At 38.7% G+C, this 23,625-nt stretch overlaps 1 protein-coding gene across 6 annotated transcripts in view; it reads right to left on the bottom strand.

Moving 5' to 3' along the window:
• The window catches only part of DLGAP1 (discs, large (Drosophila) homolog-associated protein 1), a 504,110-nt gene that overhangs the window by 110,843 nt on the left and 369,642 nt on the right, over positions 1 to 23,625 (bottom strand). For all 6 annotated transcript variants that reach the window (XM_014938662.1, XM_014938666.1, XM_014938663.1 and 3 more), the window contains one exon: positions 15,063 to 15,277. In XM_014938662.1, the coding sequence (XP_014794148.1) occupies positions 15,063 to 15,277 (215 nt within the window). The remainder of the gene's footprint in view (positions 1 to 15,062; positions 15,278 to 23,625) is intronic.

Raw genomic sequence — 23,625 nt, 5'->3', positions numbered from 1 at the left:
GCACCATGCTCTTGGTGGGCAATTGGGCTGCCATCAGTATGGGACCATAGGTACTACTCTCTACCCTCGCCAAAGAAGAGAAATAAGGAGATAATAACAGAGACAAGTGTTTCTCACAGCCTTCCAAATGGCTTTTCATCAGAACATTAACAGGTTTTCCAGGAATAGGCATGCACAGAGCATACAGTGGGAACCCCCTCCACTCAGCCAGACTGTGATTTTCAGCATGTGGTGTGCTTTGCTTCTCTGTGCGGCACGTACCATGGCAGCTCAGGCTCAGAGCTGCACTAAAATATCTTTTCCTAGCTCTGAAGGCCTTCCCTATGGAAAAAAAAAAAAAAGAAAAAAAAAAGGAAAAAAAAAAGGGGCTCTTAAGATTCCCTTCTGCTATAGTGTGAAGGGTAACAAATACAAAGAAAATTTATAGAGATATGAGTGGGAAGCCATGGATTAGTGTACGTAGGCAGAGCGTAGAGGGAAGAGGAGGGGTAGGACTGTATGAAGGGAAGAATGCCTATCTATCATTTACCCCCTGTGAAAGTATCTGAACCAACTCTGGGACATATGTTAGCAATGGGTGTGGGCTGCATGGTGGTAAGAGAGGGGGAGACGTGCCAAGATACGAGAGGATCCTGCTTATGAATTTCAACAGACACAGCAAAATGCAACACGAGTTACTGTTACTCCTAGAAATAGTGTGCTCCCCTTCGGGCTTTCACATATCACAGGGAGAGCAAATACATACAGCAGGTGGAGGGAGAAGAGAACATCCTGGCAGCAGGATGCGAGTGGGAAGTACAGTTGAGGAGGAACTACAAGAACCGACCCTTTTATCCCTGGCTGAGGTCTCGCCAGCCTCTGCAACTCTCCCTCCGGCAGGGAAGCACGAGGATGATTTAACTTCTTCCCCACGCTGTGCCTCGCTGCTCGTGCAGTACGGTGAGGCTCTTCCCAGGCATCTCAGTGAGCACAAGGAAATGCTGCCACAAGCCTTGTTTCAGGAGCACAAAACAGGAGCTAAGAGCAAGGGGACAATGACTAACGATGACTGTATAGGCATTTCTGCATCCTCTTTAGAAGGTTCCATAATTGCTGCACTAACTGTAATGAATCAATCCTCGTGACATCGCCATGTGCAGGAGGTGGGTGTTATTATCCCTTTTTATACCCAGAGCTGGAGGCACATTGATATCCACAGCTGGGAAGAGGCCAGGCAGGGAGCAGCAGTGGTGGGGCGCCCTGCGCTCTTCCCTCAGCCTCTGCCCCCTAGGCCACAGCGTACCTGCTACAGCCACCTACACGTAGATGGGGGGGCCAGGCTCTCCTGCCACCCTGCTACCCTCTGGCAGGAAAAAGGGGCACCACACCTGAGAGTTTTACATTTTAAGTCCTTCATTTTAATCGCTCGACTGATCCTCCCCTTCCCTACGGGAACAGCGCAAGCCAGGCCCTCCTTCCAGGTGCACCCCTCACGCTCTTTTTAGACCTGAGAAACACTGAGCAGCCAAATCATACCTTAGAGTGCTCCTGAGCTATAATTAACCTTACTGTATCATTTCGTGGAAGAGAAAGCTGTTAAATTTGTCTGAATTCAAAAGAACTTGGAAGAACAGTGGCAAGATAATGTTTTTAACAAGCAGCTTGATTAATTTGTGGCAGAGGTTATCATCCCATTGTGTTGGGTAGGAGGCTGACATTTAAAACTTTGTATGTACTTTGTCAGGGGGGAGAAAAAGCCCTCTATAGCTCATCTCTTAAATGCTACACTTAAGACTTGTAAACACCCCACTGCAGAACCCAGTACTGAGGACTCAGGTCCCAATTGCATAGTATTCCCAAGGACTTTCAGAGAAACAGTTGACAACCGTTCCCCTGTGCCTTATTCCTATTAAGTCTCATGCCGTAGGGAAAAAAACCCAGTGATGATTTCCAGTAGAGTGCATACCTCCCCATGGAGTGGGGTGCCCTCCCAGTGGTTATCTCAGGCCTGTACTGGGGGATGAGGGTAGCTAAATTCATCTGGGATCTAATCTGGATCAGCTCTAACCTTCCCAATTTGGCTGGCTTCAGTGCTGCCCATGATAGAAACACTCTAACTGTGAAATACAAGATAGTACAATAAAACCTGTAAGGCTCAACTCAGAAGTAATCTTGTACCTGGTTTTGGCTACAAAAAAAAAGACTAATTTTACTTTTCTTCTCTAGAAATATAAATATTCTATTTATGAGAAGGGGTTAGATCTTTTAAAATCTTGATAATTGAAAATACTGTAAAACAGGCTTGCAAATAAACATCAAAGAAGTTCTAAAACCAGTGTTTTAAGTATAACTTAACTGGTCAATTTTATTTCATCCTCTTTAAAAATATTCCTTAAAAAGAAATATTTTTCCTATAATATTATTTGTTATTGTCTATTATATATATCATTTAAATAAGGCCCCCCAAACAAATCACATAATCTGAAAACATCTTCAGAAGATGAAGAATCTCTGCAACATCAACATCAAACTACAGCCCTGTTTTTAAAGAGACAGCTGTTCAGGTGATTCATTGTTTGTATGACCTTCAAATGGATTATTTTATTATTCTTTGGGCTGTTGCCCTTAAGGGAACTAGTTACATTAAATAACAAGCTACCATTACAGGGACATACTGATTCGAGAACAGGGGAAGGAAATATAGTCATAACATGCAATTTCAATAGAAAACAAGAGCTTGTCAATCTTCTGCCAGAGGCAAAACACTCAGGCAGATACGCAGTCATCACAGAGATATAACGAATCTGATTAAGTTCTCTGGAGAAGGGACTATTAGAGCTGATAGGATAAAGCCTCCTTGGCATTCACGCGTGTTTGCACAGGGATCAGTGTGCAAGGGCTGCCTGGCCTCTGGTAGATGGCAAGGGCACCTCGGCTGCCAGGCTGCAGTCATGAGCCACCATGGCAACTTCTGTCTGGAGGACTGGAGCAGGGAGCAAACCCAATTGCCCAGGAAATCACTCCAAAGATAGCTTGGAGTGTGACTGAGTGCAACAAACCACCACGTGTAGGGTGGCAGCAGCGGAGCACCGAAATGAAGGGAAGCATAGCCATTTTCCAACACAAGCTGCATCCCTCCCTGGCAAGAAGAGGACGCAAAGAGAAGGATCCAGGAGTGCTAGCAACAGACTGACTCTAGCTGGGACTAGAAACTGTAGGATAAAAGAACTGCGAAAGACTCACAAGGTTGAAATTAGTAACAGGACTAGTGAAAAAGGTTAGTAATTAAAATCACCACTGATGAAAAACTTAGCAGGAGAGTGTGTTAGGATCAGGGCTATAATAAATGAAAGTAGAAGAGAATGCTACGCTCTTATTACTTTCAAAGGTGTGAAATTCATTAAAAAAGGAAATAAAATAAGCATTGGGGAGGTGGAAATATAGAAATAGTTGATAGTCAGAAGGTCATTCTGTTACTGTGTGAAGGGATGATGACTCTAGATGTGGTATTCTTCATGCAAGTCTCGGCTCTTTTAATGAAGAAATGATACTTAGCTAAGTACTAAGGATTATTAAGTAGGAATAATAAGGAATCACTAAAAAAAGGAAAAGAAAAAAGAGAAGAGAAAGGGACACCAGCAATAGTGACATAGTGCTGACATTAATTCTAGCTGCTCTCAATCTAACAACTTATTTGACTAAGGCATCATCCACTCCCTCTCAATTCAAATTTGTTCATCACAGGTAATCAGCAATTAATTTGTGCCCCAAATCAAATGATCTCTAAGTAGGGGGTGGGGGGGAAGTAATAGATAGAGAGTAACTGCTCTGCCAGAAATGACATTCTATCCAACAGTAAATGACTGAACAACTGCAGTGGCACAGCCTGACTCACCAGCTCTCTCAAACAAGTCTGAGCAAGAAATCTCTGCCAAAACCCTCTTGTCTCACAGCTCTTACAGCCACATGACTGAGATGAGTCCAGCAGATCCTGCACCAGTCTGAAATCCATGGCTAGACATTTAGATTGGACCCTATAAACTAGACAGTGCCAAAGTTTCTGAGATTTCTAACATCTTTGACTGCAACTTCACGAGGACAGTTGAATAACATGTTGGGTACATCCTAGTAGAATAAGGAAAAAAGACTTTTTCAAAGTCAGAAATTGCCACCCCCCCAAATTCCAGCTTTTATAAATATAACTGTTATCACCGATACAAACATAAATATTATGAGATGAAGTCATGACTCAGCTGCCATGACTCCACCTGGAGTGCTGTGTCCAGCTCTGGGGCCTGCAACATAAGAAAGGAGCTCCAACAGGGTAGGTTTAGATTGAACATTAGGAAGGAATTTTTCACTGAAAGAGTGGTCGGGCATTGGAACAGGCTGCCCAGGGAGGTGGTGGAGTCACCGTCCCTGGATGTGTTTAAGGGACGTTTAGAAGCGGTACTGAGGGATATGGTGTAGGGGAGGACTTTTAGAGTAGGGTAGATGGTTGGACTCGATGATCCCAAGGGTCTCTTTCAACCTGAATGATTCTATGATTCTATGACCTGTTGGTCCAAGTTCAGAGGAGGGCCGCAGCACCTCTCCTATGAAGACAGGCTGAGAGAGTTGAGGTTGTTCAGCCTGGAGAAGAGAAGGCTCCAGGGAAACCTTATAACTGTCTTCCAGTATCTAAGAGGGCCTAGAAAAAAGCTGGAGAGGGACTTTTTACAAGGGCATGTAGTGATAGGACAAGGGGTAATGGTTTTAAACTAAAAGAGGGCAGATTTAGATTAGATATCAGGAAGAAATTCTTTACTGTGAGTGTGGGGAGACACTGGCACAGGTTGCCCAGAGAAGTTGTGGATGCCCCATCCCTGGCTGTGGTCAAGGCCAGGCTGGATGGGGCTTTGAGCAACCTGGTCTAGTGGGAGGTGTCCCTGCCCATGGCAGGGGAGTTGTAACTAGATGATCCTTAAGGTCTCTTCCAACCAAGAGCATTCTATGATCCTATCAGTGAAATGCATCCTTGGTCTTGAGATTTATGCAAATTTCAGAACCAAATTATTTCTCTAAAATGTGATAAAAGCAAAGTAGCAGTTTTCTGTTTTGTAAAACAAAAAGTAAAAGCAATAAATGAGGTAAGAACCTTGTATTATTTTCCTTTCTAGTACATTTTCAATTTTTGTTATGCAGACAGTAAGAAATATTGATTATTACAAAACAGACTTTTAAGAAATGTCTGTACTGCCTATTTTGATGTGGTAAAATAATACGTAATAACTGTGAAAAGTTTTAGGACTAGCCCAAGGAGGGCTCCCTTCCAAAAGAAGTGTTTCGAGGTTTCCTTTCAACTGTAGAGTAATGAAGGTTTAGCACAGATTTGCAATGGCAATTGTCAGATATAAAATAAGAGAGATTTATGCACTAGTCCTGAAAGCTCCTGAGTTTGCCTTCAGCATGATACATCACTGTCACAGTGCAGAGCTGCACAGACACAACCCAAGCATAGCTGCCACCCCGACGTCACTTAAATAAAGGGAAGGATTTGGGTGCTCTGGACATGGCTGCTGGCATTTGGGGATGACAAAACCAGTTAGTGCTTTGTGCGGTCCCTGGGCTTGCTGCAGGCAAAGCTGCTGGGAAGCTGGGGTACAGGCTGGTCAGGTAGCACAGAAATTTCTGGAGGGGAATGGGAAATTGCTGTGCAACTCGGCGACAAATGCAACGACAGAAATCTGTCACAGGAACTCTGTAGCTGCTGCAAAGGTGCTTTCAACAGAATGTTTTTTTTCACACCAGAAAATATCACAAGCAGTGATCGTATGATGGTTCTCTATCTCTGTGGTGTGCAACGAATAAGAAAGCAGCCACGATTTAAGAAAGTCTTTAAAGATTTTCCCTAATTCCTCCCCTCCTGAAAAGATTCATAACTCCATTAGGAGGAACGGAGATTTTAAAAAGTAAAATCTCTTCAGATGATCTTTAATTCTCGTGTGTCATTGGGAGCAGAGTGGCATTTGATGTTACCCTTCTTCAGCACCTTCAGTACTAGAGGGGCCATGCACTTTCTTTGTTGCCCCCTGCCCCTAACCTTCAACCCATACTGCACCCAAGTCAGCAGAGAATTACTAAAATAAGTTGAAAGTTACTCCATCTTAGCAGTTATAGAAACACAAGAAAATAAAAGAAACAAATGACTGGGCATCAAGTTGACTTAGATATTAATAGTATCTTTGTAAGGGCAGAACAATTACTCATTTTCATGTCTCTCTCCCTCACTCTAAAATGGGAAATTAACAGAATTCCATCTCACCTTGATGGAAATTAACAGAAGATCCCAAAGCATGTCTGCAGAAACACTATTTGTCTTGTAATTTCTCATTAAAACTAAAGCAAAATACACTATTTTAACTTTTCCCAATTTTAATCTAAAAGGGCTTCAGCATTTCACGGTGAAGGAATATTGCACTTCTAGCTGATCAGAACAGAAAATTATTATGAATAATTAACTTAATTATTGTTGCCTGTTTGCTTGTCTTTTTATGTTGGACAGTAAGGACTGCAGACTGAATTTTGTGCAGATGCACGACTCTTTTTATGCCTATGAATTTTCTGCATGACAGATTAAATACATCAGCTGAACTCCCCTTAGCAAACTAAAGCAGATAGTACAAGATCACATACCGAGAATCAAGCATGGTATGGCTGGCAGCAGTTGGAAAATAATTCCAAAACACTACCAATGAAATAACATTTAAAATACATGAAAGAATTGCGCAGAACTGTTGTGGGTGGGATATCTATATTTACTATTCAACAGCAGGCCTTCAGGAATAATTTGGTCCTGATGAGAACTGTGGTTCTTGTATTTAAAAAATAAGAAAAGGAAGCAAGAACTGTGATAGTGGGTATATTCAATAGCCTGAGAAAGACAGACAGAATCATAGAAGATAGGTCTGAAGGGGTCTTCACAAGGTCATTTAGTCCCTCCTCCTACCCTAAAGCAGGATCAGCAATACCTAAATTTGTCCTGACAGACATTTTCTACCCTTTTCTTGAAAATGTCCAGTGAAGTGATTTCTCTTGGCAATCCACTCCTGCACTTATCTATCATTACCATTAGGAAAATTTTCCTAACATATAGCTTGTGTATGTCCTTGCAGTCTAAGGCAGTATTTCTTCTCCTGTCCCCACTGGACATTATTAAATTCCTTTCTGAGGCAGCCTTTTAAGTAGGTGGGCAGAAGTAGGGCTTAAAATAAACAAGACCAGTTTTGCCCACAAGCATGCAGGTTGGCTGTGTAAAGACTATAACCAGAAAGAGACAGCTGAACATCACATCTTGATTCAGTGATTATAATTGTGTTTCTTAAAGCAAGCCCTAGAATGAATAAATATTTACAGCGTTTTACTGAGAGAAGCTAAAAAGTTGGAAGTCCTCGCTTTCATGTGTGCTTATATCTAACATAAAGCTAAGTCTTGTGCAAAGTTGAGCCAGATTACTAGATACAGGAGAAGGATTTTCATTTATGCAAATAAAGCAATTTTTAAAATGAGATTGCAGCTTTTCTTGAACAAATTATTGACTTCTAAAACACTGCTCCAGTATTAGCAAAGATCACACTCTGACTAGCAATGTTAAAGGCTTTATTTTTCTGGCTGATGTTTATTCCCATGTAAGTTAATTGTAACTGTTTCATTGCCTCAAGTTTCAGCAAGTAAAGGTAAAAGTACAAGTGAGGCAACACCTGCAGTATAGATCACAGATTGCAACACAATTCTGACTTCTCATCTTAGAGAAACCAGATTTAACATATACAAACGTGACAATACTGACGTAACAGGGCATAAGGGCATATGGAGCTGGGTCTGAATTGAACTGGGTAAGTTTTATGAAGGAAAAAGCAATGTGTGCTAGCAGTGAAACTGTAGTAGCTAGGGCACCTCATTTTCATTGCAAGACAAACTGGTGAGGATCAGACAGAAGCAGAGAGGAGCAGTGCCCATCCTACACATGTATTACGTAGTGAACTGTAGGAATGCCCCGTCTCCACAGAGGATTGTAGAGTGAGATGAGCAGGTTCATTTCTCTGCTGTAAAGGCATTCGCACCTTTGTGTGAGGGGCCACAAAGCCCAGATGGGAAGCTGCCATGGGACACGAGCTTTCTCACATGCCCATCAGTGATATTAAACATTAACTAACTGAACATACTTTATATATCCATCAGTGGAAAGTTGCATCTGTTTGTTAAAAGCCCCAAGCTCTAAGTTCCTTCAATAAATCAATATTCTCTGTTCCTTAAATATCATGTACCCAAAACAGATGTCAGCTGCCATAAGGAAACTATTGGCTCTAGAGGTGTGCCCACCTACTACCTCCAAATAAATATATTTTTTATTGTCTTGCCTTTCAAAATTTCTTCTGACTTATAAATTATTCACTGAACTTAATCATACCTGTCATATGAGCCTGAAAAGTGAGAAATCTGTTCAACAGCTTCTCCTTGGCTTTCAGAGAGAAGAGAGAAGGGATTGCAATGATATGAATAAAAAGGTAAGTAATATATCATGCATCAGTGACTGCAAGCTGGGAAAGTTACTACCTAGGCCAACAATAGTTCTAGAATACTATTCCTTCAGCTGCATGTCCAAAGCTCATTAAGATGCTCCTGCCTCTTTCATGGGAAATTCAAAAAACTCCCCCTTCAAGCAAACAAATAAAACACACCTGAAAGAAATTGGAAACAATTCTTTCACCAGCTAAATGTTTGATGAAAATGAAAGAGATTGCAACACAAAACAATGAAACATGTTACTGAAAACATACTGTAAAACACTAATAAAAGATTAATCAGACTTGCTCCTTTTGTACTAATTAGGAAAGTCATTGTTCCCTAATTGGAAGTCACTCAACAAGAAAGAAAATTAACAAGCTTCCCTGCATGTGTCTAAAAATATTCACCATAAGGAAGATGAGGTGTTGTATCATCATATATTTTCCCTCTCCCTTCCCCCTATCTGTGATCTGGGCCAGTGAAGTTAATGGGATGTTTTCATTAATTTTTGCAGAATGAGGACAACTCCATTAAAAAAAAAAAAAAAAAAAAAAAGAAAAAGCTTTTGTTTATATGACACATTTTTCTGAAGATATTTTGGAGCATGTTACAGTGTTACAGAAACACCTTAAGTCACTCAACAAGAAAGAAAATTAACAAGCTTCCCTGCATGTGTCTAAAAATATTCACCATAAGGAAGATGAGGTGTTGTATCATCATATATTTTCCCTCTCCCTTCCCCCTATCTGTGATCTGGGCCAGTGAAGTTAATGGGATGTTTTCATTAATTTTTGCAGAATGAGGAAAACTCCATTAAAAAAAAAAAAAAAAAGAAAAAGAAAAAGCTTTTGTTTATATGACACATTTTTCTGAAGATATTTTGGAGCATGTTACAGTGTTACAGAAACACCTTAAAGTAAATAGGACCTCATTTCTAAAACCAAGAGTGTTTTCATACCTGAGGACATGGTACGCTGTATGGTAAAGTGCAGTGTAAGGCTATCAGCTTCAGTTTGAGTTAAGCTCAAATGCCAGAACTGCCCAGGCAGTGTGTCAGACTACAATTATCCTTACATCCCTTACCATTTCCCTCATCGCAGACAGAGTTCCCTAAGAGCAGCATTTCAGAAGAGCTGAGAAAGTGGGAGAACCATCTCCAGGGTTTATATTGTTCTATAGTTTTCTGAAAGCTGCATTTTTCAGTTTGAGAAGCCTTAAAGATATCTACATTCACAAACACATGTGTTGGGTAACTATAGGAAAATGAAAGCTATAACGGCCTCCAGCTTTGTGTATAGCGTTTGCCATAAGACATTTAATTTGCTGTGTCTTCACAGTGTAAAAAGCCTTTGGACCTTTGTTTATCCTTTCATTCACATCAGTCCTAGCCTCGTGTTTGAAAACAGACATTACACGATTTTACCATTAATTCACTCAGTGCAGATGATGTACTTTACTTTCCCATTAGTCTGTATGGACGTGCCCATGTGTGCAAATCACCTTTCTTCTGATCACCAAAAATTACCACCAGGCAAAATAATTTGGGAACCTTCCTGATTATAAAAGTATTTTGATTGTAATTTCTTTGACTTGATCAGGGCATTTTCTATCTGAAACATCTTACACTATGTAGCAATGGGGTGGTTGGATTTTTTTTGCAAGTCATCCTAGAAAAGCTGGTCCTGCAACTCTGTCAAGATTTGATTTGTAATATAGCTTGACCCTAGCTTGAAGACTTGTCCTCCAGGAACCGACCTGATCCGTTCTCAGACAGGTGATGAAAAGTTGGAATTCAGGATGTATAAATCAGATCTACCTCTTTCTTCTTGCTTTTGTCACTGCTATTAAGTTTGCTCCCAGAATCTGCCTCTTAAATGAGCTTGATCATTTACTGTGATTTTATAGGATTTAAGAAAAATGGCACCATGGATTTCAAAACAATTTTATCTTTATCTTAACAGACAAGTAGAAAGTATTTAAGCTGTTTGTATTATCACATATAAAATATAAGCCTGACTGTACACAAATAACATGCACATATTTTGAGATACTATTTTTGGAATATCTCTGATAAACTTTAAATTTAGGAATTGCTTGGTTTATTCTAAGTGTCACTCATCTATGCAGTAAATCATGGGAATAGATGCAGCTATGATGGAAGTTACACAGACAAATCTTTACCATGGGATAAAAAGGAGAAAAGCCTAACGCTTTTTGCTTTCATCATTGGTGGTCTAACTTAAGTGTTATTGCCCCTTAAAAGTATTTGTGGCATTTATAATTGTGTTTCTCCAAGTCACAGCTGACTGGAAAAACATGATGTGTGTATTTAAACACCTTGAAAATAAAGATTTGTCAAGAAAAAACTAATTCCTGTTCTTCCTTCTCTCCTTTTCGTGAGTTCTACAAATGCATCTCCAAAGTATCAAGATCATTGAAACTGTCAATACACCGATCATCAGAGAGTACCGCTTGTCTCAGAAAAAGTTTGTGTGATCAAATATGAGTTCAAAGGAAGAATTCTGCAACTATATGTAAGCCAAAATCCATGTAAAATGTCCACAAACGGTATACCATTAAGTACTGTAATGTTTTATAAAAAATTAAAAAAAGAAATGCAGAAGACTCCAGTGGCTGAAGTCCCCACAGCAGCAGCAATACCGAGTTAGGAAGCAGAATCTGAACCCATATTTTAAGCAGTGAGTGTGTGTGGAGTGAAGAGGAAAGGGAGAGCATGAAGTAGAAAAACTATGGTGACAGTTTCTTAGACCTCTTGTCCTCAACAGAATTTTCCAGCCCCTTCCATATTCCTTATTTTTAGGTTGGGAAAGCATTGCCATCAAGTTATACCTTGTGCTGACTCACCAGCTACTTTGCCCATACATCATTCAGGAGATCGTAAGGGATGGCTGCAGATCTTTTTCTTATCTAGCTACAGATCTTCATAAAAATTGCTGGAATTTCGTATCTTTCAAACTTCAGTATCTCTAGCAAACTTGGTTAAAGATGGCCAATGGATACAAAAGTTTCTGGGAGGTGGAGGTGACAGGTTGGCATGTGGACAGACCATATAATTGCATACTTTTTTTCCAATGAAAACCAGGATAAACATAACCAAGGTACATATAGATAGCAAAGGAATATGTCCTGAATCAAGCTCAGCTGTAATGGAAGTGTCAGTTATCTGTTGCCTGCACCTTCTTTCAAAGTTAGCTAACCAGTCCATTTTCCATCTGCTTACAAGTGCAAGATAAACTTTTGCCATTTTTCAGGAACGGGCAAGAAAATGTCACTTTTTTTCAGCTGGATCAGTTTATCTAGACTGTGAAAGATTAAACACCATGAGGATACTGCCAGCAATGACAGAGAGAAAAAGCTGCTTACTTCCTGGTAGGATAATGAGAGCTCAGCAGCGGAGGTGTGCATTTCAAGATCGCAGCAAGCTGTGCTTTATTCAGAATGGTACCACAGCATTTGACACATGTGCTGTAACCACATGGAAACCATGGCATGGGAGGAATATTGTAGGAGGGAGATTGTAAGGCATAGCAAGAAAAAAAAAACCCAAAAAACTCAGCAAAAACAGGAAAATAAATTTGTATTACGTAAAGGAGATATGACACAGTTGTGCTGTTCAAAAGTTATTCCTTATATAAAAAGCAACATTGGTAATAATGAAAACCCTTTCTTAGAAGAGTAGGCGCATGAGCAATGGTATGTAGGTAGGTGGGAGGAACAGCGTGGGCTGAGAGACCAATATTAGACTTAAAGTACTCAGAGAGGAAAAGTCCCACAAGATGAAAAATCCCTTCAAAACCAACAGTGAAAGCAAAAGGGAACATGTTTTTAAGTTGTTTGCTCTGTGAAAAATGAAAGTTAAGCCAACTAGAGACTGCATATGGAAAACAGAGAAAGGGTGTAGCAGGAAGAAGTGCAGAAGATCCCTGACAATTACCACTGTAGAAACACTACTTTCACAAGGTGCCTTGTTCTTCACTGACAGAAAAAACATCATTAAAGGAGTGAAATACCACTCAGCTTTAAGGTGTTAACAGTGTCCTGCAAGGTCAGCCAGAAAGTCCACTAGTGTCAGTAAAAGGCTGCCTGCTGATGAGCATGGCTTTTGGCTCATTTCCATAAAGTTCTTACTCAGGTGCAAATTGAGCTGAAGTCAACAGTAAGCCAAGGAAATAACTTGTTATCACACATTACACAAATGCTTGATGACCTATATTCAGCGAGTTAGGGGCCCTAATTTAGTCTCTGGCTGACATGCCAGCAAAACTCTATCACAAGTCTCACGAGTAATCAGGGTAGCCCTGGGATGAACAAGCAATGTCATAGTCAAGGTCAAGTCATGCTACTAAGATAGTATGAAGAAGTCCACAAAAAAGATCTAGCTTAACAGAATACTTCAATTCCCAGAGCAAGCACTTGATTAGTTCTCACCAACACCCCCCCTCTGAATTATTATGTTCAGCAGAAAGGAATAAAAGCAATGCATAATTATGTATTGTACAATTTGTCTCTGAAAGTGGAAGGTTTCCCAGGAAGAGATATTTCTATAAAGTATCATCATAGATTAAAAGAAATAGTTCTACTTCATCCCAATTTATGCTGAAAAGCCATTGAAAAAGAAAAGTTATTTCATATTATGTCCTCTTTTTGTTTTATTACCATTTACCATTTTGCCCTTCCTTCTTCTACCCTGTGATTTACATCCTACTTCTGCATAGCTCCTAAACTTACATGAATTTTACAGAGTGCAGCTTAAAATTAAGCACATTCCTAAAAGCTTTCCTGAATAGGAAGAGATTAAAAAACATATGTGAAATGAACTATTCATACAAGCACTTTGCTGAATTACAGGGACTTCAAAGCTAAATCTAAAAGCTTCTGCTGCCTAGACCCTCTGATCTAACAGCCTCTGTGGGTGAACAGTGACCTACAGGGGTTTTCATTTTTTAATAATTCCATATTCCTTTGCAAATCTCATATCTATAGAGAACAGAAATGACCAAGAGGAAATACACTCATTGTGATGCATTGTACTTCACATATATATTACAGAACTGTGGAATGTATGTTTCTAAAGTCTCAAAAAGAATAAGCTCCCTGCCTGACAGTGTGGCCATGCATAAAGCATGGCTTTATGGAGTTTGTAGTGGTACATAACATTTCTGTTTCCCTTGCAGAGGCTGCAATAACTGATCTCAGGGGAGGAGTTTTGGCTCAGGAAAGGATGTGGTAAAGTCTGCTGGATGATAAGAGGAATCACTGGATCCCTTGATCCATAAACCAGCTGGCTTATGAAAATCCCAGCAGAAAATGAGACTACTTTCTCCTTTGGACACTAATGGAAAGACAGAGCAGAAGCAATTCCTGGCTTCCCCTGAGACAAAGTCAGGCAGGCTGCTATGGGGAGTTGCAATAAGCATGTTTGTGTCTTCTGTTCTATTCATCACTGATGTCAAGACCATGACATTTTTAACAAGGATCAAACACTTTTCTCTAAAATCTATTTCTCAGATAAGGTCTCTGAGAAAAAATGGGGTAGAGTAGGACAGGGAAGGAAAGGAAATTAATGAGGGAAATGCAGGAGGAGTCTTTTGTCACTAATCACAGATACTAGAAGAGATACAGGGGCTTTTTTTTCCATTTTAAAGCTACAGCCTTAGGCAAGTTATACTAAAATTAGGTTATTTTTGGTTCAGTGAACTATGATTCACTATTACAGCTATGAATTTTGCAGAAGACAGACAGAAACAATTGTTGATTTAAATCCACACTATTTTCTTTTATGAATATAATTTATTTTCTTGCTTTAGGGAACCTCTCCATTTTAGAATCATTTAAAATAAAACACTAATACCAAAAATTGTCCATTTATGCAATTTTCATGAGAATTTGGGTGGCTCTTTCAAAAGGCCCAAATAAAAGGACAAAGTTACATTAAAAAGACATAAATTCAGCATTCCTCTTGACTAAAGCTTTCATGAATGATTAAAAAAAATTTAGTTTTGGTTATATTTCTCCACAAAATACAGCTCCATTCTGAGTGAACTAAAAAGTGGAAACCATGGATTTGTCTATTTTCAAATAGTGATTGTTTTTTTTAATTAAACGTCAGATGCTCTCCGAAGAGTTGCAAAGACTAACTTAGGGTTAATTTCTTGTTAAGTATATATAAATACACAGTAATGCAAAATTTTCGCAGGTCAAAGCTATAATTCAGCAAAGTATTGAAAGAACAGACCCATTGTACGTGCCTGAATGCCCACTTAACACTAACAGGTTGAAATACATTGCAAAATCAAAGTGCAGGTAGTAGGGTCCCTTTTCAGAACAACATTGAAATACATTCCCAAATCTACTCTTGTTCAGAAAAAAACCAACCAAAATTAAGCATAACCGAACACATTTTTTAAAATACTTTCCTTAACTGGTACCTAGAATTAAAGAGTAGAAGCAAATAGGAACAGAAACTGTATCTTTTAATGGAGAGCCCTATACAATGTAGTAAAACACGGACTTACTTGAGGGTGGTGAGCTCTGTGAGGGATGGCTGGGTGGCCTTGAGATAGCTCTCTCTCCGTGCAGCAATCTTTGGAGATGGCTTCGGACTTGTGTCTGAGTCTCCACTGTCATCATCCCCCATGGCTTTGATGTAACTGCCACTACGCATTCGTCGGCAGGGAATCTCATCATCTTTCCCTCGTGGAGTGTATCCACTCCATTCATCTTGAGGAACCTGAAGTGATAAACAAAATTCTCTTATTAGTATACTCTTCCCTCATGTAATTGCACAGCAAGATTTGACTGTGCTAAGCCACAACGGGGCCATAGCAAAAACTCCCATGGCCAAGGACCCGTTCTCAATCCCATTTGACCATGGGTTGCTGTTTGCAGCAGAGGCCCACTTCTCCTCCTGCATAGTCACAAGCACTTCTGGAACTGTTATTTTCAACTGTTTATCTGGGAAGTTTCTAGCAAACGTGCTGGCATAGGAGCCTCAGTTAGGTCTAACAATGGGCTGGATAAATCTATTTTTTTGGCATTTTTCATTAAAAGTGTTTACAAACCAGATCAGGGTATTTTTGGTTCAGCTCAACATATTGAACACCTTTGGGGAGGCACAAAAGATGAAATACAAATCCCTATATCACAATCTTTTCAGACAGAGTATCCATAGCTACACTCACCAGGATGATTCTGGTTCGAGATAAATTTCAAATTAGTGGAGCTATGTACTAATTATCACAAAAATAGGTTTGCAAGTGTGAAATTATACTACCATTGCTTCTATAGCATAATTAGTGTGAATGAACACCTGCCGGCTTGCAGGGATCCTCCTTTTGAATTATGTTAGTCTGAGTGTCTGAGTCATACAACTCTTTATTCCTTTCTTTTTCTTCTTCTTATTGACATGCATTATTTCTCTTGATCTGAAGTAAGTGGCGTCTATTCTTTGCATTGGAAATCTGGAACTCTGGGAATGTGCATTCATGGGATTTTGGGACATAGCAGAGGACAAGAGCATGTTGCTTTTGCCCACTCATCCTCTCCCTTCTGCTCTTGGTGCTTCTGACCATTGTAAACCAACACCCTCCTCTTTCCTGTAACAGCAGAAACAACATGCAGTGGAGCAGGGTCCTTGAAGGAGTTGTCCTGAAGTTACTGTGCAGAAATCCCATTTTTACAGTCAAGGTGAAACTGCAAAGGGTTTTCTTAGTTAAATATATTTTGTGTTAGATTTAAGTAGTTGTGAATTTTTAGTTTGCTACTTTTCTGATTATTCTTAGTAAATCGGCTCTATAAAGTAAGCTATAGCTACAATGCTCAGAAACCCTTACAAGCCATATCTGGGTTGCTAGAATTTGTCCTACAGCTTATGAATACCAGCAACTACCAGGATAATCACAGAATGGTTTAATGTTGGTGAGACCTTAAAGATCATCTAGTTCCAATCCCCTGCCATGGGCAGGGACACCACCCACTACATCAGGTTGCTGAGTATCTTGAGTATCTGTTGCTTCCCAAATGTCAGCCAGAGCATTTATATGTCAGCTTGTTTAGACAAAAAAACCCCTGACACACTAGGCTGTTAGCTAACAGCTTAGCTGTTGATCCCCACTAGAAACATGCCCAGAGTGTGCAAGGCCTTTCAAATGCTACTGTCAATGTAGGTCAATTTTTTATGGCATTTTATCAATTTATGCTGCTAAACTGCAACACAAAAACCACTGTGCTATACAAAGGAACAAAGATATTCAATGGTCCCAAGCATTCATGGGCTTATTACTAATTATAATTAATTAGCCAAACTATTCATAAGACATGCTATTGCTTTGTTTCTTGATGTTTTCAAACCCAAGACCTTGCCAACTTTCTTCCTTCGTTGACTTTTCCTGCTACTGGCAGTATGATTTAGGACCTTCCTTGAACTTCCAGGCTCAAACAAATCCTTCTTTCCTCTTGTGTTCAGTCAGAGCTCTCTCTTTTCTCCCCAGATCTCTCTTGGTCAAGTCTGGCCTTGATAAACTTATTTGGAGTGTTGAAGTTTTCCTCCAGATTTAATCCTGGAAGTGTACTCTAATTTGTACCTTTATCTACATTTATTCTCAGGACTCAGAGTTCTTCCTCAGTTGCTCCATGTTTTATTTGACCTATTCTTTCCCTGTGCCTTTTAAAAATAAATTTCCATGTTTTCTTTAAATATCCTTTAGTTAATGACTCTGGTAACTCTACTTCTGTGAAACATTTAAATTCTTATCTCCCAGTATCACATAAAGTTTGTTGCTGGCTTTTTTTTCCTTTCCTCTTTCTTTTCTTTCTTTCTTTCTTGATTTTGATATTTGCCTGGGCTTCAAGAATATAAGTTCATTAAGGCAGGAATATATTTCAAAGTCCAGTTGCCTTATTGAAAAATGGCATGCAGAATTGTGTGGCTATAGGAAGTATTGAATAAATACACTTAAAAACACTTAAAATATTCTTCTAGAAAAGGGTGTGACTAACTAAAAACTGGAGTATTAGACTGAGAGTACTAAGTGCTAACAGAACCCAGTAGAGGAACAGGACTGATACACAGCTCTGATATGTTTAAAAAAAAAAAAAAAAAAAAAACAAAAAACGATGTATCAATTCTGTGGCTTCTAAGTTTGTGCCTAGACCCCAGATCTGGAAAGTTGATGTTTTCATGGTTTGTATATGTTTGTAAAGTGCAAATGAAGCTAATACTCATAATAGTGCTTTTGATTCAGATTTTTGACATACTGAGTATTTTACAATCCTCTTCCGGTCACTTATGACAGACACAGGACAATATTTTTTTCAGATCTTATTCTTGCAATGGTTCTAGCCCCATAGCATCAGCAAATAGTGAAAATACGATATATATTCATACCACCCCTCACATACATTTTGGAACCTACACTTCCTGCTTGTTAGATGTAAAACTTTGACTTTTCAAATGACTCAGGTGAAAAAAAGGAGTTAACAGAGGTTTAGTAAAATCAAGCTCTGCTGACATTTGATGACATACTTGGACTTCAGTCAGAAGTTTAAAACCTGTAATAGTGTATTTCCTAACAGTTTTCAGGCAGATATAAGATATTTAAGTCAGAGTATGTAGACAATCTGTGAATTCTCAAAGGACATGCACTTTGATCTGTTTAATATTTTATTCATTATGCTTTATTTAGAGATCTTTGCTTTTTGTGATTAGAACAAATTAGTGAATTATTCTTTAATTCACCAACTAAAATATGTTAGTATAATGTTAAGGTTGGTGTCTTTCACTGAAAAAAAAGTCAGGGGAATTAAAGTTACAATGCTCATACACTATCCATAATTCAGGCAAGCTGAACATCTGTAGTTTTATTAAATAATAGACATACCGGTAAATTTAATGCTGTAGTTTATAGGTGCAATGCAAGTGATGAGATATAGTTGTTGTGGGCACCATAACTCTGGAATTCTTGACTTTTGTTATCAATAACCCCATACACTAGTCCAATATCTTTTATCCCAAAGCTTCTCAAAATGATTTAGATATGATAGGCCAAGTTTTGAAAGCTGGTTGCAACGAATTTACCACAAAACTTCCTATTGTATAAACGCAACCCAAGTTCCATTACCATATTATGGGTTTAAGGGTAAACTCTGCATGTGCCAAAGAGTCAAGGATGGCTGGGGTTAGGAAAAAACTCCACATTTAGAGAACAGCCTAAAATATCAACCCTGATATGCTTCTAGTTTTAGTTAACAAATTGAGGAAATCAGTGTTAGTAAAAACTATCTTGCTTGCCTAAACAAAGCTGCAGTAGAAGAATATAATACGTATTTGATTTAAAAGCTATTTTAGTTAAACAGTTTGCCCAGTTTTCTTGCAGATACTTAAGGCTGAGTGGTTTTTGGTTGTGGTTGTTTTCTTTTTCCTTTTCTTCTTTTTTTCTTTTTAGTAGTGTTTCAGTGTTTCAGAAAGTATTAGGGAAAAAACTTGGGTCTAGTTCCCCTTTTATCTTTTTCAGTTTCACAAGAGTTGGAAACCCTGATTTCAGAAGTTGGAGTAGGAGAAAACAGTATGATATTATGCACTTGCAGGGTAAAGAAACATTTCAGAAGTAGCAGATTTTTGCTTTGACTATTAACAGTTTTTACAATTTTTATGAAAGGATCCCAGAGCACTGTCTGTGTTTTACTTGAGTAGGACAATCAGCCCTTAAAGATCACCATTTCCTTTCATTGCACCTATTTTGCTGTTTGGAAAATACAGGGTGATAAGATAATGTCAACATTTTAATACTTCTGTGCCTACAGTTAAATACCTCAAGCAATACCAACTAAAAGAAGTGACCTGGTTTTCAGAGTTCTTTCTTTGGTGCCTAAAAGAAATGGCTGTAACAGCTCAAAGCAGACAATGCAATATATCATCACAGTAAAGAGTTTCATACCATGGGAAAAAAGTAAAACAGAAAGCCCTCTCAAAGCCACAAATTATGAAAAATAAAATCAGTCTCATTATTTCACGCATTCTACTTCTACACATATGGTACCAAACATTCTGTAGTGTGTTTCCTTCTGTTGATCTGGAAAAATACTAGGAAAACTGTCTCTGTGACCCTCCAGCTCTTATTTTTTTTTTTCCACTCAGGAGGTCTGCACAAATTTTCCCACAGGCTCTTACTTTGTTTGAGTGGCCGCTATTATGTCTCGCAAGGTCACATCCTGCACTGCACGCAAGTGCATATGCATGGTACCTGCTGCCTTAGAGGATTAATGGCATTAAGATTGACATACCCGAGATAAAGCTGTTTCATGCTTTTAAGAAAATCATATTATCCAATTACCTTGGCAATAGTGTTTTTTCAGTATCAGAATATCAAGTAGGAACATCACTTGCATGATTGTTTTTACTCTCCTGAAAAAGGGGGAAGAGCTAAACTCAGATCTAACAATGAACTTCATTGTTTTTATTAAAATAGAACTATTCTTATTCATACTATTGAAGCAATAGAGATCCTGGAAACATTTCATTCTGCAAATGATCTTTAAGATCATGTACAGTTCTTTCTTTACAAGCCTAAAAATCAAGAGTGCATTTTACTTACATAAAAGCACAGTAAAAGAGAACACCATTATTACTTGAAAATGTATAGAAAATATTCAGCAAAGGCCTCTGAGCCAGGAAACATACTGAAGCTTTAGACTTCAGCATACAAATAAAATTGTTATTAATTTGCAATTGTTTGTTACAAGCATGAAAGCTAAGCCTGACTATAGTTTCTTTCTTCTGATTAAATGGCAGATATAAGACTCTTTTGTAAACAGAACAGACTATTCAGATAACATACAGCCATCAGGCAACATCTTACTGAATCTGACTTCATTTAGTGTACGGATTACATGTCCTGATCTTTAACTACTTTATGTTGCTCTGGAAGACTTCAGACTTTGTCATTAGCAAGGCTGGCCTGACTGGTCAATTCCTTTAATGCATTTTTTGATATAAAAGAACTGGACCTTTTTCTAATAGAGAGTCTAGATCCCCAAATAAAAAAACTAAACAAACAGGTATACTGGCCCCCCAGTTTTCAAACATTCGTTTCAAAATCTCACATATGTGAGGTATGTGAAATAAATCCAGCATGTAAGGACAAAGGTAAAGAAGACATTTTTTTATTCAATTACTAAACAATAAAATTAGAATATCTAAAATCCTTCTTTTTTGCCCAAAATTGTTATTAACTTACCTTACTAGATGAAATAGCAAACAGACTGTTTCTATAGCAAATTAAGTTCATTATTGGTCTCTAGTTTGATTTGGTTTATTGCAGCTGAAATCATTAAAGCTTCTCCCTGTGCTTTGCCAAAGCAATGTGGATGAGTATAGAAGTAAACACAAGGACTGGAAGGAGTGGCTAACCATTGCTCACAGCAGTAGACTTGTAACTTCAGCTTTCTATTAGTATGCAAATACTTAATGAAATGAAATCACACAACTGAAGAACAATGCTTAATGACTGCTCAGTGCAGATTTTCAAACCCATGCAATTTGGTTTTCTTAGCTGTTATTATGCATCTTATGCGTGCTGTTAAGGAAGTTTCAATTGCCATCTTCCACTTACTAAGTCTATTCCTAGCACTCATGAATATTGAATTAATCACACCAATAAAGATGAGTAGCATTTCATTCTATCAATGTGCATGTGTTAAGAATCATTGAAGTACGCAAAAAAGAAGGAAGCCTTAGAAAGCTTAAAGAACAATATATGTTTAATAAGCCCCAGGAGTTTTCAAAAAGGCAGATAGGAAGGTTGCTTCCATTTAGGAAAAACAATATGCTCAGTATCTGCAGCAACACTTGCTTTAGCTTGTACTGTTCCAGCAATCAAGTTCGCTAAATTAAATGAATTTATAATAGAACCTATCTCCAAATTTTTTTACATGAAGAGCATTAACAGCCAAGACAAAGACCCTGTCCAAGACAGAACACTACTTCCTCAATCCTAAGTGCCCACACCTTGCATCAAACCTGAACAAGCTGTGTGAAGAATTGCAATCTTTCCTTCACATTACAGTAGTTGGGAAAAATCTTCTAAAAGGCTATGAATTCTCACACAGTAAATCAATAAAAAAATCCTTCAAGCACTGCTCCAGTTTGTAACTTTCATTCATCAAAAGGTGCCTTGACCACTAGCTTGTCCACCTAATTCACATCGTGTTTTACAAAGAGGAACTTGTGTCTCCTACACAAGACCACCACTCCTTGATAAATCTTCTCCTCCTGCTTTAAGCATAAGAATCCAACCAACCATGAAGAGGGCCATGTGGATATGATGATTCCAGCCAAGGGCCTCCCAAGTTTGATACCCTCAAACACGTTCTGCAGAAAGGAAGCCAAACAGCAATTATCACAACTGTTAAGTGAAGGAAACATAACTGAAGGTCATATAGCAGGACTCTTGTTCAGGACCTCAAACTAAAACTGCTTCAATGATACTCAATGGATTATATTCTCTCTGTGGAAAAGAGTAGACATTCATTCTCACCTTTCTCAATATCCTTGAAGCTTGCAGTGCAGTTGGCTATAACAAGATGCCCTCCTTGCCCAAGTAAGGACGATAGGATGACTGCTAAGATGAATACCAATCCTTGAAAAGACACTTTCATTGACTAGCAATGGAGAAATTTTCTCTCACTTCTAGATACCTTCTTTTGGAGTAAAGCAGTTCTCTCCCTAATCACTTCAGCACCTGCATACAGTGACTAGTTGGTATCAAATACCCATACTGTTAAATGAGATGTCATTTTACCTTTCTTTCACTATACATGAATACAAGCCCACTGTCAAGCAGCCAGGAGGAAACTGGCTTGTGGATGGAGAACATGGAGCTGAATCTGTATCCTTGGAAGAAAACAGATGTGGTGGGGAGAGCATTTAGAGAAACAGCCCTTATGCTGTTTCTGTTGGCTGACTGTAATTGGATAATCTCTGGTGCTTTGCTAGCGTTGTGCTCTCACAGGCAGCAGCTGTAAGTAATGCAGTTAAACTGCCATCTCCAGCTGGCTATTAGCTTCTGTCACAGTTTAGTATGGACAGGCTTCACTGAAATTTCCACAATGCTTTCTTTTGGATTACAGCAATGAAATATGACCATGTAAGAAGCTTTCACTCAGTTCTAAGGAAACTTTCCTGGTTTCAGAACACCATAGAGCATCTTTTCAATGACTCCAAACTGTCACTTCTGCTTTACAATAGAGTCCCACTAGATATCAAATCAAGGTCATGAGGTCATGGTCTTGACTTTCATCTGTGGGAACTGGAAGACCAGGAAATCTTAAAGATTTCCTAACAAACTGATTAGCAGGCTGGGGTTACGTCAGTAAAGCAAAATTAGACACAATCTTATTTGCATAAAAGACTCTTGGAGACAATTCAAAGACTGTCTGTGGAAATCCTGGCCTATCAGAACTGTCACAGTGTCTTATCCAACTGCATGGCAAGTTGTTTAGTCTTTGGCAAGAGAAATACACATCTATCAGAAGTCCAAATAAGACAGGTCATTGCACAGGCTCAGGGTAAGAGGATGAAAGAATAAACAATATACCATAGATTCAAGTTCTGGTTGCTTAATTTGCTAGTGACAGAAGCTCCGCTGTGCAACAAGCAGAGTGCAAGAGCATTTGTAAGGAGAGAACTGGTTGGCCAGCTGTCCCAGCTCAAGCCACTCTTCTGGCACTGTAGTATTTCCATACTCAAGATCTGTACTAAATTCCATTCTTGAAACAAAAAAACAGTAACTGGAAGTAGGGGAAATATTCCTTATTACTTTGCACTGATGGAGGAAAAAGCATTGTCCCTCAGTGGCTTTTCCACACCGACTTTGCATGTCTCCACAATAAAAAAGTTAGGGATTTCAAACTCAGATGCAGATTGAAATGATCCTCTTTGCTGGAATTGATTTGTCTTGAAGATTTTTGTGGAGTTTTCTGGTGGTTTTTTTTTTTTTTTTTTTTTTTTTGTTTTTTTTTTTTTCTCCCCAAAAAAAAAAAAAAAAAAAAAAAAAAAAAAGTTCTAGGAAAAATATTAAACCC

This window comes from Calidris pugnax, unplaced genomic scaffold (assembly GCF_001431845.1).
Source record: "Calidris pugnax isolate Ruff unplaced genomic scaffold, ASM143184v1 scaffold13, whole genome shotgun sequence".
NCBI lineage: Eukaryota > Metazoa > Chordata > Aves > Charadriiformes > Scolopacidae > Calidris > Calidris pugnax.
The sequence above is the reverse complement of the archived record's forward strand: the minus strand, read 5'-3'. Positions and strand labels throughout refer to the sequence as shown.